The sequence below is a fragment of the Thunnus maccoyii genome, chromosome 23, assembly GCF_910596095.1.
Source record: "Thunnus maccoyii chromosome 23, fThuMac1.1, whole genome shotgun sequence".
NCBI lineage: Eukaryota > Metazoa > Chordata > Actinopteri > Scombriformes > Scombridae > Thunnus > Thunnus maccoyii.
The window spans coordinates 10,007,153-10,021,592 of NC_056555.1; the positions used below are offsets into that span (position 1 = coordinate 10,007,153).

Below are 14,440 nucleotides of genomic sequence, written 5' to 3' on the forward strand. Positions count from 1 at the left end.
TCTATAGGACGCAACACGTACAAATCTCCATGACTACTTTGACTTTTAATTATAAAAAAAAAAAAAAAGGCTTTATTGAGCATGCACGTGATGTGTTAATTACGTAGGCTACTGATGTACAAGCATCGCTGCCTCTTTATCAGCACACAATAGAGAGACGAGAAATGAGAAGAAACCGATCCGTGACGTCTCCCCCTCGAGCCACCGGGAAGTAATTGTGTCTTGCCAAAAACCGGGGCGGTCGCCTCTCAGATCCCCTCCCGCCGATTGGTCAGAAGCATAGGTGTGTCAGGAGGTGTGTGCGCCATGTCGTCGTCCACCCGTCGCTACGTTGTTTCCTGCAGAAGATGAACGGAGCTTTGACAGCGCGGAGGAAGAAGGCAAACGGAGCTGCGGATCTGCGTGTCGGTGCGTCCCGGGAACAAACATCTCCTTCCTCCGGTAATAGACAGGCGTCCATCCCGGCAACGTCATCTGGAAATGTTTCGGACAGCACCCTCTGAGGTAATTAGTGACCTTGTTCCAAAACTGTGCTTTTATATAAATGTGATTATAAAGCTTTAAGACGGTTTCCATCATGTTGCATGTTCTCTGGTGAAACTTTTGTTTACTAGCTCAGTTTTATGTTATATATGAGCGTGATATCTCTCTACTGCAGGGAGGAAAAGTTAACTCTACTTGTACTGTATGTATTGAAAAGAAGCTCTACTTCCTGACTAGTCAAGCCTTCACCTGTTTCTGTAATAAACCACACACGCACATACACACACGCCCACGTGCTGTCAAGAAAAGCTTCAAAGCATCTGATGAGAGGAAAATGTTTTCTGTCAAGTGGTTTTAATTTCCTTGCCTATGCAGCAGCAATACCAAGAGATATGAGACTTGTTGCAGAGAGATCAGAGAAAGGTCAAAACAGCTGAACCTGAGTCATCAGAAGGCGCTGAGGAAGGCACAGAGCTATTCTTTACTCTGTCTTGGATCTTAAATGACAGGTGAAAAGAAGCCATGAAAAAAGAGCATCTGTATCCAGCTGAACACAGATGGGTCACCCATCTGTGTTTCAGGTCAGCTGTCACCTGTCGTTTAAGATCCAAGACAGAGTAAAGAATAGCTCTGTCCCTCATTTGTCGGCGCCTTCTGATGAGTCAGGTTCAGCTGATTTCAGTTGATTAGTCAACTGTTTTGATAATTTAATTGTGTTGAGTCATTTTTTGAGAAAAAAAAGCCCAAATTCTCTTGTTTCAGCTTCTTAAATGCTGGTTTATTTAGTCCTCTTTGATACTAAACTCAATATCTTTGGCTTGTGGACTGTTGGTCAGGACAAAACAACGCATTTTAGGTTTTGCATCTTGAACTTAAGGAAATCAACATTTTTCACCATTTTTTGACATTTTATAAGCCCAACAACTGATTGATGAATCAATAAAATAATCAACAGATTAGTGGGTAATGAAATTAATCGCTTAAATAATCTCTATTGATTCTGCATGTGTTATATCCCCGATTGTGCCGTCTGCTGTCATGTGTTAACATGCTTATGTTGACGTGTCTCACTGGAGCTCCTGTTTCCTCTCCTCCTGTGACCTAAAGATAGATTGGGACTCTGTCTGGGATTAAAGTTCCCCTGGGAATTAAAACACAATGCCCCGTGAGGTGATGGGAAACATGGGGCCGGACCTCCGTCGTCCATTAAAGAGGAAAAAGTCACATCAGGGTCAGAGAAGAGTTACTTTTAGAGCTACTTTTAACGCACTCAATCCAAATCTATAGCATCTAAAATAAATTACAGGAAGTTGTGACCTCTAACTAATTTCCATCATGAAGGGGAGACAGCAGCAACATAACTGGTGTCAGTACAGCTTTTTTAACTTCTGTGAGATGGTTAAGAACCAGATTTGGATATGGTTTGGCTTGTGTTGTGTTTGGATGCTTCAAATACTGGATACAACTCAGATGCTGCGCCAAAAAAACGTAAATACCAGAACACACACAGCGTTTTAGAAATATGCCACATGACATGCAAAACAACTACTTCCAGCGTACACTTAGAATGATACTTTCTCAAAATATCACATTTTTGGGACAAGGACAAGACATCGTTGTTCATTTTAGGGTGAACTCAATGCACTTAAGTCCAAATACTGTTTATTGTGTTGCAGAGAACCATTTTTTTCCCCAATCTACCTTCTGATGGAGAAATCCTAACCAACTGCCAGGAACATCAGTTTGTCACAGGGCCTCAAAGCGAGCTTGGCGGACCAGTTAGACAACAGTTCTCTCATTCTTACTCACCTGTTCTTGTCTGAAAATCCTTCAGTACAAAAGAAGAAAAACAAGACTCATGTTATGTACACTCCATATGCTACAGGACATAATATTCTGTAGGTACAAGCATACATTCACCCCCTTACATAACAGTGATATACTGTCAGGACCTGACCCCTGAATATGGTGCAACACAGACTAGATAAAAAAGAACAAGCTATGATCAATCATGTCCTTACCGTCTGGCTCAGAGAGTTAACAAATGTACATTTTCTATGCATACAGATAAAGAGAGCACTTTACCTGACTGTCATGTTCACCCATCAGTTCACCCGGCACACATGAACTCTCAACGGTGAAAGTTAAAGTTGCACAATCTCGTATTAGTTTATGTTTCTTCCTCGCTTGGCGTACAGATGTAGGCAGCTGTGTAAACTCAGGTTTTACATTGAGCTCACATGAGCTCTGTGATGGCCCCACTCTCTCTTTGTATTAGATTAGATCAGAGGTATGTTAACTGATTCCTGTTTAAATGATCATGAAAGAAGTAAAGGTGTAATGGTGTGTTCAAGGAGGTTTGGACAGAGATAAACCCAAGAATCAGGCCGCAATCTTTAGTGCAACATTAACATCTGCCACAGTGAATTACTGGAAGTCGGAGAGAGCGTTATAGAACGTACGATGACTCGAACAGATGTCCTTTAGCCTGCTGTGAGCAGCTGGGAGCTCCTGCGAACTCCCTCCCACACATACTTTAAGATCCACTCTGAGAAACAGGCAGACAAGCTAAAAACAATAGACAGGCAGTGGGATAGATAGAGTTCAAGTTTCTTAAAAGTAGTCTTGTCCATACACTGAGAAGCTATTCATAAAATGTAAACCCTGTGGATGATGTATAGAACAAGTATGTACCCACTAAGTCTCTCCTTAAAGTCTCTGGAGTGTCAGCATTGGTCAATAAATCAAGAGTCAGAGCTTTGCAGCAAACTGAGTGTGTACTTTGGCTGGCAGGTTGGATTAATTGGTGAATCATGCAGCCGAAATAATGCACTACTGTTGACTCTACGGGCATGGTTCACTCAATGTCACAATCACTTACGTATTATGTACTGAACAGCCCTACCTCATTTTGACGTGTATGATCTATATCTCTATATCAACTGCATAAGAGACCCACAGTAAAAAAGACTTTGATTGTTCATGTTTGCAATGTTCTATTTAGTCTGTGATTTAGTTCCACTCACACACACCTTATTGCTTCTGTAGAAATATAGTAGTTAATATGATAATTGCATACTAATATAGTGGTAAGTTACAACCTTTTTTGCCTGCCAACCAGACTCAGAAGTCTCCCTCCTGCACCATTAAACACACAGTAGTCACCACCAGCAGGTACTGTATAAGTAATAATTTTCCAAAAGCCCTGATTTTCTTGTCTACACTGGGAGAAAATGGGGAAAAAACTACATTAAGGTATATATAATCATAAATAGTGACATGTATGTCTTGTTTTTTTTTCTTGTTTTTGGCTAATTCAGCTAATTAAATACCTACCTACCTACCTAGCTACCTAAATGCAATTTAAAGTATTTCATCACACTGATGCAAAAATCATATAAGAATCAATATCATCATAAAGCAGTCCTGCTCATTGACTTGCAGCTTTGCCCACAATGGTCTAATACAGCCAGTATTATAAATGGTTGGCAATATCTGACAATATTGTCTCACAGTATACTGTATATCATATCACCCAATCCTAATCCACACTAAAATGTGAAGCCAGCATTTTCTACTCTGGAGACTGTTTTTAAAAAGCTCTGTTTGTTACTGTGAATGGAAAGCCAAAACTGAGAGGAAGAGATGCATTTTTGGCCGGGTTAGTGTGAACATTGTCTCTGCCACCGTAGTCTCATAACACCAGACAATCAGAGATCTCCGCCCACAGAGGTCTGGGGATTTCTGAATGCACAGTAGTTGCTTGAACGGCAGCGAGAATGGCCACTAACAAACCCACACCTCTTACATTTTGTCAAAGACAAGCCTTAACCGGAAATGATGCTTTCCCCCTCATTCTCTTCCTTAGTGAACTGCATGTAACTGCTCCGATATGAAGGGCCGCCCTAAAGACTTTGGATTGGTTCTGCAATGCAGGGTTTTTTTAAACTCTCTAATTGTTTCCACCCAGTTTAAAAAACAAAACCTGGGAGATTGTCCTCAGTCTCAATGAACGAAGTGTTTAGAGACTGACCTGTGAGTCTGTTGTCACCATGACAAGATTTGACATACTTTACCCAGAGTTATCTCTCATCAAACTTGTGTAGATCTTAAGCAATGTAAGCACAAATGTTGGTTTGAAAAGAGCGTTTTTTCTCTGTTAAACTCTGTTAAAGTAATCTTAAATGTCCTCCCTCCTTATTTTGTCTCTCCTCTTAGTCTGGTGAGTGAGGGGTTGTCCTCCAAGGTTAGGGTCCCTGTTCCCCAACATGGCAGGGGATCTCTACTGCCCCCCATCCCCACTGGGGGATTCCCTCCTGGACAGCCCGCTGTGTGGAGACCTGATGGAGGATCTTCGTGACATCTCCCAGTCCATAGGAGGAGACACACTGGGATTTGATTTCCCGGAGTACCAGAGCACTGGATCAGGTTCAGAGAGCTCCATAGGACTGGGTGAGTAGTCAGGGGGCGTTGTGGTCGGAGTAAGTGTCAAAATTAGCCACAAAAAAATGAAATCCCTGCATTTTCACTACTAAATTCCTAAATGTAAATAAAGATTTAGGGTCTCAAGTATGCTTGATGTTACTGCTGACTGGTCATATGGATCAATACAACTTTGACCCTCTGACCTTCTGGCTCCAGTGTGCCATGTGTAAATTTACTCAAGAGGCCCTGTGTCTGATAAAAGAAGATTAGATACAACTCAGTTTTGTTGTGTCTCCTCCATGATGCCATCTCTACATTGCTGAGCAGCACTTCAAAAAATGGCCAGTGCCTTTTGTAATTTTAGGGAGACACATTAACCAAAATTCTTCAGGTCTTCAGGAGCCACTTATCTATCATAAAGTGAGTGGATAAAGGCAATGGCCTGTTCTCCAGGACTCCTTAGTGTGTGTTGTGAAAAAGGGGATGAATTTATCCTGATCTGTCTTAGTTTTGATATCACTATGTGTAAACTGTTTGTTAGGACTAAGTTATCAATGTTGGTCTGATTGGTTTTCAGGCTCTAATTATGCTGTATGCAACAATAGAGACAGCAGCTTGTTTTCCTTTTGTTGTAGCTGCTTGTTATCTTAACCCTTACATACTGTTCAGAACAAATTTGACCCTTTTTTTTACATTTTAGAGCAGTAAAAACACCCTAAACACATTCCTACAGTGACCCAGAATATACAAAAATGGAAATATTTAATGAATGTGAATGTTTTTTCTCCATAAACACATCCTAAAGAATACACACTCTCTGCTCTCTGAAAGCTGCATTAAGGATTAATCACCCATTTATTAATGACTGATGAGGTACTTATGAATGAAAAATAGATTTGTGGTTCAGAAGTTTGGTATAGAGACTAATTATGAGGGGATACTGTAAAGGGTTAATATATGAACAGTTTGTAAGGGTTAAGAAACTTGTAACATTAAGAAACTATAGTTACTCTTAAAACCACTGTTAGTATACATAATCTTTGTTTATTTCCTTCATAATTATCTGTATTTTTCTTACATTTGCCTTCTGTTCATATGATATTGTGCTGTTAAAGCCTTATATTTGTGAAAGTTCTCATTGGGAGACAGAAATTAAGTTAAAAACAAATAAGGTGGCCAAATCCGTTGTGTTTTTGTTACTCGAGCAGTAAGTATGGATACAACTGAATTTTTAGCAAAACTGCACAAAACATTACAGTACTAAACTTTTTAGCTACACTGAATAATTGAAGACTTGTTAAAAGTAGTGAAGGTTGATCATTTATTAGCTAAAGTATAGAAGAGCCAGTACATTTTAAAGTAAGACTTTTTTCTGAACAGCAGCCACTGTGGCCACAAATGCTACTAATGAGATGCTAAATGCTAATATCTACATAGTGTATACATAGATTAACAGTAGCACAAGTAGAGGTGATAAGTCATAAACTCAGTAAACTGACTCAGTCATGCTAGTTACACAGCATTATTAACATTAGCCAGTATCATCTGGTCATACCGGACCAAGAAAGTAGCAAAACCCCCGAGTGTACTGAATAGAGGAAGGCTGTGTTTTACTGTTCATGAAATTCAATGTTTAAGCCTTGCTTTAAAGGAATAGTTTGACAATCTGGGAAATCCTCTTATTTGCTTACAGAGAGTTAGAAGAGGAAAACCGATACCACTCTCATATCTGTCCATTAAATATGAAGTTAGCCAGTAGCTCATTAGTGTAACGACTGGAAACAGCTGGTCTGAAGCTCACTTTTTAACATGTTATATTTTGTATGATAAATGCACACAAAACAAACAGTTAGCTTAACCTCTGCCAAGCTTGGCTTATGCTAAGCTAGGTTAACTGGCTACTGGCTGTAGCTTTATAATGAGTGGTAACAATCTTCTCTCTTAAGGTGTTTATCAACAAAGGTCTTGAATGACCTGCTCTCCCTCGTACCATAATATGCACCATAATTATAGTGTTCATCATTTATTAAGGGGATATCTAAACTTATTACAAACATTGGATGTCTCAATGTGGAACAGATCTGTCCAGCTCTGAAAGCACTCACTGTTTTCTCTCCTCTGCTGTACTGTCTGCTGTAGACACCTTGACCCCGGCCTCCAGTCCGTCGTCGGGGGTGTGTGGAGCAGCGCCAGGCCCCGAGGAGAACCTCAGCCCCCTCAGCCTGGAGTGCAGGGTGTGCTCAGACAAAGCGTCAGGCTTTCACTATGGGGTGCATGCCTGTGAGGGCTGCAAGGTGAGCAAAGTGCAGCCAGTGCAGACATACTGTATGTATGCACTTTATCATCAATGTGAGAGAGCACATAAAGCCCATACATACATATATATAAATATAACCAGACAGATACAATCACATTCTGACTCATGATCACTTGTGCTGCAAAGACAAATGTTACTTTCGGTGGCACTGCAATTATCTGTGCAAATGTAACAGAGGTGAAAAACACCACACTACACTACATGCACAAGATATCCACATACATGCATGTAAGCACACATTTCCAAACACATACAAAGCTCGGCATGTGGAGGCGCCTGACCTAGAGGCCAGTGGAAAGTTTCTGAGACATGCAGCCTGGTCATGTGAGGTTGGGGGCATGATGGCCTTGGTTGACTTGTCACCCCTCCCCTGCTTGGCACAGAGCCAAACTGAGTTACGTTAATACACACACACACACACACACACATGCACACACAAGTTTGCGCAGCTATCCTTGTTAGGACATTGCATTGGACTGCCTAATCCAAACCCTAACTTTAACCATAACCAATTCATGCTTAATGCTAACCTTAACCAGGCTTTGGTCCCCACGAGGACTGCTGGTCCTAACAAGGTCAGTGTAAAACCACATGTGTACACACATGGAGCTGCTGCTCATTCTAATGCTAATTATTACCTTATCCTCTGATAATTTGATTATCGAGAACCTTGGTTTGCATCTATTTTCTAAAAGGTTTTCATTATCATAGAGGCCTGAAATACTTTAACCCTACAAGACATTCTTCTTCTGAAATACCTGAGATTCCTGAGCTTTGGAGGATTTCACAAGTACAAAAATGTCGTTTTAAAACTATGAAAGCTGAGAACATACTGTAACTGAGACCACTGGTCTGTGTATGTGTGTTTGTGTTGAAACCATTAAACCATCATCACTGCATTGTTTGTCAAGTCATGTGAGCCTGTTGTAGACTCATACCTCTCTAAGCTACTAATCTAAGCCCTTGTTTGCTTTTTCTTCATGACTTTTTAACTACTGACCTTGCCTGCTTTAAAGTTTTCCCTGTCCGCCACAGGTCCATCATGTCACTGTGTTTGTTTTACACAACAACAACAAAGACATGATAATCAAGAAATCCAGAGTTTGGTGAAGTTAGACAGAATAGCTCTTGAATGTTCTCCTCTTTGTCTTTCTTCTATAATCACTTCTTTCTCCCAGCTGGAGAGAATCTGGTAGATTTTTTCACTCCTCTGGATTGGCACTGTGCCTTCAATTTCACTCTAATGTATATGAATAGAGAGATATGGACGCAGGCATTTCACAATTTTCATTTCTCTGTCCAAGTTTTGCAGTATGTCCTACCAGTTGCACAACGCACATCTGTGTGTGTTTTTGAACCCTGAAAAACTAGCCAGCTCCTGTCAGGACTCCACTTTATGACCCACATCTCATTCATCAGAATCACCACAAATAATACTCATCCTGCCGGCCCAGCTGCCCGGCTGCCTGTCTTGGCACACAACCTTTCATTGTGTCAGACCGCTGCTATTCCAGAGTAGGGACATGATGACACTGAACTGTTGGACACTGCACACGTGAGAAGTGTATTTAGACAGCAGCCTGTTCCTAAATTCTCTGACTGATGAGATTGCGCCATCATGGAAAAAATCTGGCTTGTGATATGTAGCAGTCACAATTCACAGTTTCCATGCTGGACGGGCTCTGCGTATCATTTTCAACACCTCCCTTTAGGGGAGGAGCGCTCAATAGTGGGAATGTGGATGGAATGTGCTGCAATGCTATGGTGTGAGGGCTTAAGTCTGTTTTGGTGATGGTACGACATGCATATCGGACCTTAAGAGCAGCATGGCGGTCCATACGGTTAGAGAAAGAGTTCAGTAATGGACAGGTTAATCATATAAGTGGAAGCGTGCCTAAAATTCTTTCGGTCTAACTAAAAGATATTTGCCCTTCAGGAAACATTGCACAATAAATCTGTTTGCGTACGTCTCTAGTCTTATTACTCACCTCTCACAGCTGTATATCACAGGGCTGATCTCTGGTCGTGTCTGTACACACATACACAGACATGCAAAGACATGCATGCTGTAAACACATACATCTGTTTTTTTCCCTACTTGTGCAGCTCAGTTGTTTTGTAATGTATTTCTGAATACTATCATATGGTGCTAAACTACACCATATGCTTTTCCTTTCGCCATTTTCATGAAGATTACACGCACAAAATTTATTTATTTTTTTGGTCAAGAATGACACAAATTTTCCATGACAGCTAGAGTGACGTACGAAACCTGTAACAACCTCATGTCGTAACTGCTCTTCATCATAAAGGCAGCCTTGTGTAAGATGATGGCTGATATGTTGCATGTGGCTCGATTTATATCGCCAGAAAATCCATATTCCCTTTTTGACAGTGAGGGGTGAGGGATGTCCTGACTGAAATTTCAGTGATGTGTATAGGTGTGTGAGAGTATGTGTCAGAGGATCATATGCTTTTGACACGTGTTGTGTGTGTCAGCCCGCTGCTCTGCATCTTCATGTGTGCGTTCGAAGGTCGTGGGACATCTCGTCCGATCTGCCTTCTTCTTCAGAAAGGTCAGAGTCTACTGTACACCTCTCTTTAAGAATAGATGTAATTCCACTGGAGTGCAATCCAAAATGTAATGTAACACTGGTCCTGTAAAGGCTTAAAATATACAGAATATATGTACGGTAAAATAAGGTGCTGAAGATTTAAGCATCTGCCATATGGCATATATGGTACTCAACAGATGAATGGATTACCAGAGACTGATCTCTGTGATCAGATTTCATGGATAGATGTTCCCTCTTAACCCTCCTGTTATCCTAAGGGCCAAAAATGACTCGTTCATGAGTTCAACACCAGAGAAACCCTCCGAAATCAAATGTTTTCAAAATTAATAGGAAATTTTCTTAACGCAACATTGATTTCTGGTTTAACATTATGTTAAGAGGCTTCATGAAAGAGATGTGGCTAAGGTGGGTTATTTTTTACTCTGAGCATGAGGAAAGTATACAGAATATAAAGACATCAAGAGGGTTAACTGATTTTCTTGTGGGTTTAAGTACTAGAAAAGTATTTGTGTTTTTTGTGCACCTAAATCAGAATGTTTTAATGTGAGCCTCAAATGAAATAACTTAAGCTTTGGCCTGTCTGTCTCAACCAGGGTTTCTTCAGGAGGACCATCCGGCTAAAGCTGGAGTATGACAAGTGTGAACGCAACTGCAAAATCCAGAAGAAGAACCGCAACAAGTGCCAGTACTGCCGATTCCACAAGTGCCTCTCTGTGGGCATGTCCCACAACGGTAAGGCCTGACTCCTCCAAAGTAGTAGAATATACATAATGAATAACAGCCAATGTAATTGTGTAGTTAATTAATTTGTGAGAGGAAATATGTGTGATCATAACCAATCACTCACTGAAATCATACTCTAATCCAAGTGTCCATTGAAAGAACTTGCAATTAAGTGAGTGCTGTTACATAAAACTTGGCTCATGACGTCTTAAGTCAACACCGTAGTTTATTATTATTAAGATTTACAACAAAAGCAGGACATGTCCTTCTGTGATTTGGCTCCAGTTCAATGTGCTTTACATTGACTGGGTTTTTATAGAACAGTGTCCTGCAGGAGCCTGCTTGACATTGAGAAAACACAGGACCATATAGCTCCACATCTGGCCTGTCATCTGCACTGACTTCTGAGGGGTCACTGGGTTTGTTACTGTGGCCTCCCGCTGCAGACAGGACAGTGTCAGAAACCTGAGAGGAAGACGACACGTTGTCCTCAGAAGAGAAGAAAGAGGACAGACTGCACCATGTCATTTGTGGGCAAATTTTTGTGTGTGTCGGCACGCGTGTATAGTTGCTTTAGGAGGATATTTTGGATGTCAGCATTTAATATGTCTTTGTGAAGATTAATTGTTAGATCATTCTAGCTGTTTCTGATGATAAATGTCTTCACGCACCAGCCATCCGGTTTGGTCGGATGCCCCAGGCGGAGAAGCTGAAGCTCAAGGCGGAAAGTAAGATGGTAGAGAAAGAGGAGGCAAGCCCTATGCTGTCCGACCACAAGATTCTGGTGAGGCAGATCCACGAAGCCTACATGAAGAACTTCAACATGAACAAGGCGAGAGCTCGGCTCATACTCACCGGAAAGACTAGCAAGCCGGTAAAGGGGGGAAAAAAAGCCAGATAAAAATTTCTGTTTCTCTCTTCTGTCCTCTTCTGTGTCACCTTCCAACAACCTCTCCTCTATATTTCCCAGCAGCCGTTCATCATCCACGACATGGAGACGTTCCAGCTAGCAGAGAAGACCTTAGCGGCCCATATGGTAAACAGTGACTATCTGGAGCCGGACAGCAGCCTTCAAGCTGGAGATGTAGTTCCGGCTTTGGGGTGCGGGGAGCTCCAGCAGAGGGAGGCTGAAGCCAGGCTCTTCCACTGCTGCCAGAGCACCTCGGTGGAGACCGTCACAGAGCTGACGGAGTTCGCCAAGGCGGTGCCAGGTTTCCAGAGCTTGGATTTAAATGATCAGGTGAGTTTAGAGCGCCGTATAGGTCATCCATCTTTCTGTCATTCCACGTGAGAAAAATACAGATTGCATGCTTTGTCTTCCTCATCATGTGTCTCCTAAATGTACCCAGAATTAAATCTAAATCAAGTGAAAGTGCATTTAGTCACTATGGTGCCGTTCTCTGGAACAAACTGCCTGATGACCTGAGATCTGCTACAACTGTATCTTCTTTTAAAAGCAGTCTTAAAACATTGTTTTTCTCCCAGGCTTTTGGTAGTTAGTGTTTGTGTGTGTGTGTCTGCTGTAGTTCATGTGTGAATGCTGTTGTAGGAATAGGACAGGGGTTATAAAAAGCTGAATTTTATGTATGTATGTGTGTGTGTTGTATGAATGACTGAAAGGTTATTTTATTTATGTGGAGTATTTTATATATGGGTTTTCTGTCTCATCTGTTTGTTTTCTGTCTTTTACTCTTAAGCACACCTGTGTATGAAATGTGCTATACAAATAAAATTATCTTGACTCATATTTAGGTCACTCTCTTGAAGTACGGTGTTTATGAAGCCCTCTTCACCCTCCTGGCTTCCTGCATGAACAAAGACGGCCTCCTGGTGGCCCGCGGCGGAGGCTTCATCACCCGTGAGTTCCTCAAGAGCCTCCGGCGGCCATTTAGCGACATGATGGAGCCCAAGTTCCAGTTTGCCACACGCTTCAACTCCCTAGAGCTCGACGACAGTGACCTGGCCCTTTTTGTGGCTGCCATTATCTGCTGCGGAGGTAACTTGACGTTGTGTGGATGATTTTTAAAGTGCGTAAAATGGCAAAGAAACCGAATCCTCCATCTTTCTTTCTCTGCCTGATCCCTTCCCTCCCAGACCGTCCAGGCCTGGTGAATGTGCCTCTTGTGGAGCAGCTGCAGGAGAGTATCATACAGGCGCTACGGCTCCACCTGCTGGCCAACCATCCAGACGACACCTTCCTCTTCCCCAGACTGCTGCAGAAACTGGCTGACCTCCGTGAACTGGTTACTGAACACGCTCAGTTAGTGCAGGAAATCAAGACAACAGAGGACACGTCGCTGCACCCACTCCTGCAAGAGATATACAGGGACATGTACTAAGAAGCTAACACATGGTCATGTATGGGGACATGTATTAAAATGTTAATGTATGCCAGGTAAAATGCTCAAATCCGGGTGTACATAAACATTTACTATCATGCATATCAATGTACTGTATGTAGCTTATGTATCTGTTTCTGGATGCGCAGCGCTGTGATCTGCTGAGGTTGTATTTAGACCATGTGACACTAAAACTGTACTGCAACAAAACAGGAAAGGCAGCTCTTGTAGGTGGCTGCTTCAATGAAAGGGGGGACAGTGGGAAACACACTTTTTGAAATTACACCATCTATGTGTACTGATATTTTCAAATGCAGTAATTTGTACTTACAACACCCAGTTTGCTGTGGGTGCAAGCTTTTAACCTACAGACTCAAGTACTAAACAGATGTTAAACAGGGATTAGGCTATGCAAATATGCATAGCATTTAAAATGGGTGTACAAATTATAAAGATACACAGACATGACTGCTACACTCATGTATGCACTGAAGCTAAATACTCATAGTGCCTGTGAACGATGCTGAAGCGAAGAAGCTGCTGAGACTCAAAATCAAACATATTCACACATATTTAATATTATTTAAAAGGACTTTGGATGTGTCTAATATCACTGTTATATCCTTGAATGTGTATCAGTGCCTTACTGAAGTGGCCTCGACCATTTTGAGATTAATGGATTCATGAAAGACGTGTCGTAATGTTTCCTTGGCTTAGTCTCATATTTGTGTTTCCTTTATTTTGACCACCCCTTATACATTCACCAAATACATAAAAATACATTATAAAGTATCTTTTTAACCATAGGGTAGATTTATAACTACTTAATGTTGGACCAGGGTTGAACCACGTTCTCATACAGTATTAAATTGTGAACAGTGGTGCATTTTTATCAGGAACTTACCTGCAAGGAGCCTGTCTTCTACTGTAATCATTTGAAAACACTGCAATTTCACGGGTCATGTGTTAATATTAATCCTTCATTCTACTGCCAAAAATTAACACAACATCATAGCTCACTTTTAACCTATTGTTCCAGATCAGTGTTACTGAGTACAAAACATTTCGTACAAATCCTGCCATCAAAACACCTTTTTTTTTTTCAAGAAAAAAACCCCAGTATTGGCCGGTATTGAGTCGCTTGTTTTGACCACAAACACAATAATCTGTTGAGCTGGTTTCTGTATTATTTTGTAAATATAACAAGAATGTGGTGACCGCAGGGAAAGGGATGTGTGTATCTGCAGGTCTCACTAAGGGGAGCTGATGGGCCTTATTTACTGGACATAGACTTCACCTCCTCATGTAGAACTGAAATGTTATTTCTTGTAATAATGAAACTGTTAATGTTTTTTTTTTTTTTTATCATAGGTGTACAATAAAAAATGCATTTGCTGTTTCAATATGTGATAGCCTAAAATAAAGTAATATATTTTAACTGTCATATTTGCAATGGCCTGACTTATTTACTTGTCTATAATGATGTCAATATTATCTGTTCATCTGATTCAGACCATGCTTTTCAAATAGATCAGCCTTTTTCACAGCAGATATGCTGAGGTATTATTATCAGAAAA

General features: G+C 41.2%; 1 protein-coding gene across 3 annotated transcripts; it reads left to right on the top strand.

The window, feature by feature from the left end:
* Positions 1–12: 12 nt before the first annotated feature.
* Positions 13–14,307, top strand: LOC121890797 (peroxisome proliferator-activated receptor alpha-like). 3 transcript variants are annotated; one of them, XM_042403337.1, is made up of 8 exons: positions 13–504; positions 4,702–4,935; positions 7,048–7,202; positions 10,395–10,533; positions 11,199–11,398; positions 11,495–11,764; positions 12,277–12,520; positions 12,619–14,307. In XM_042403337.1, the coding sequence occupies exons 2-8, from the start codon at positions 4,752–4,754 to the stop codon at positions 12,861–12,863; spliced, it is 1,437 nt and encodes a 478-aa protein (XP_042259271.1). In that variant the 5' UTR covers positions 13–504; positions 4,702–4,751; the 3' UTR covers positions 12,864–14,307. The 3 variants fall into 3 exon arrangements, with proteins under 3 accessions (XP_042259271.1, XP_042259272.1, XP_042259273.1); XM_042403338.1 differs by having other exon boundaries at positions 11,498–11,764; XM_042403339.1 differs by having other exon boundaries at positions 11,199–11,356; positions 11,498–11,764.
* The last annotated feature ends 133 nt before the right edge of the window (positions 14,308–14,440 follow it).

Bases quoted from the DNA above. Each gene is read 5' to 3' on its own strand.
- LOC121890797 (XM_042403337.1), top strand. From the start codon at position 4,752: ATGGCAGGGGATCTCTACTGCCCCCCATCCCCACTGGGGGATTCCCTC. The intron at 4,936-7,047 runs GTGAGTAGTCAG...TGTCTGCTGTAG, and splicing joins AGAGAGCTCCATAGGACTGG to ACACCTTGACCCCGGCCTCC. The intron at 12,521-12,618 runs GTAACTTGACGT...CTTCCCTCCCAG, and splicing joins TGCCATTATCTGCTGCGGAG to ACCGTCCAGGCCTGGTGAAT.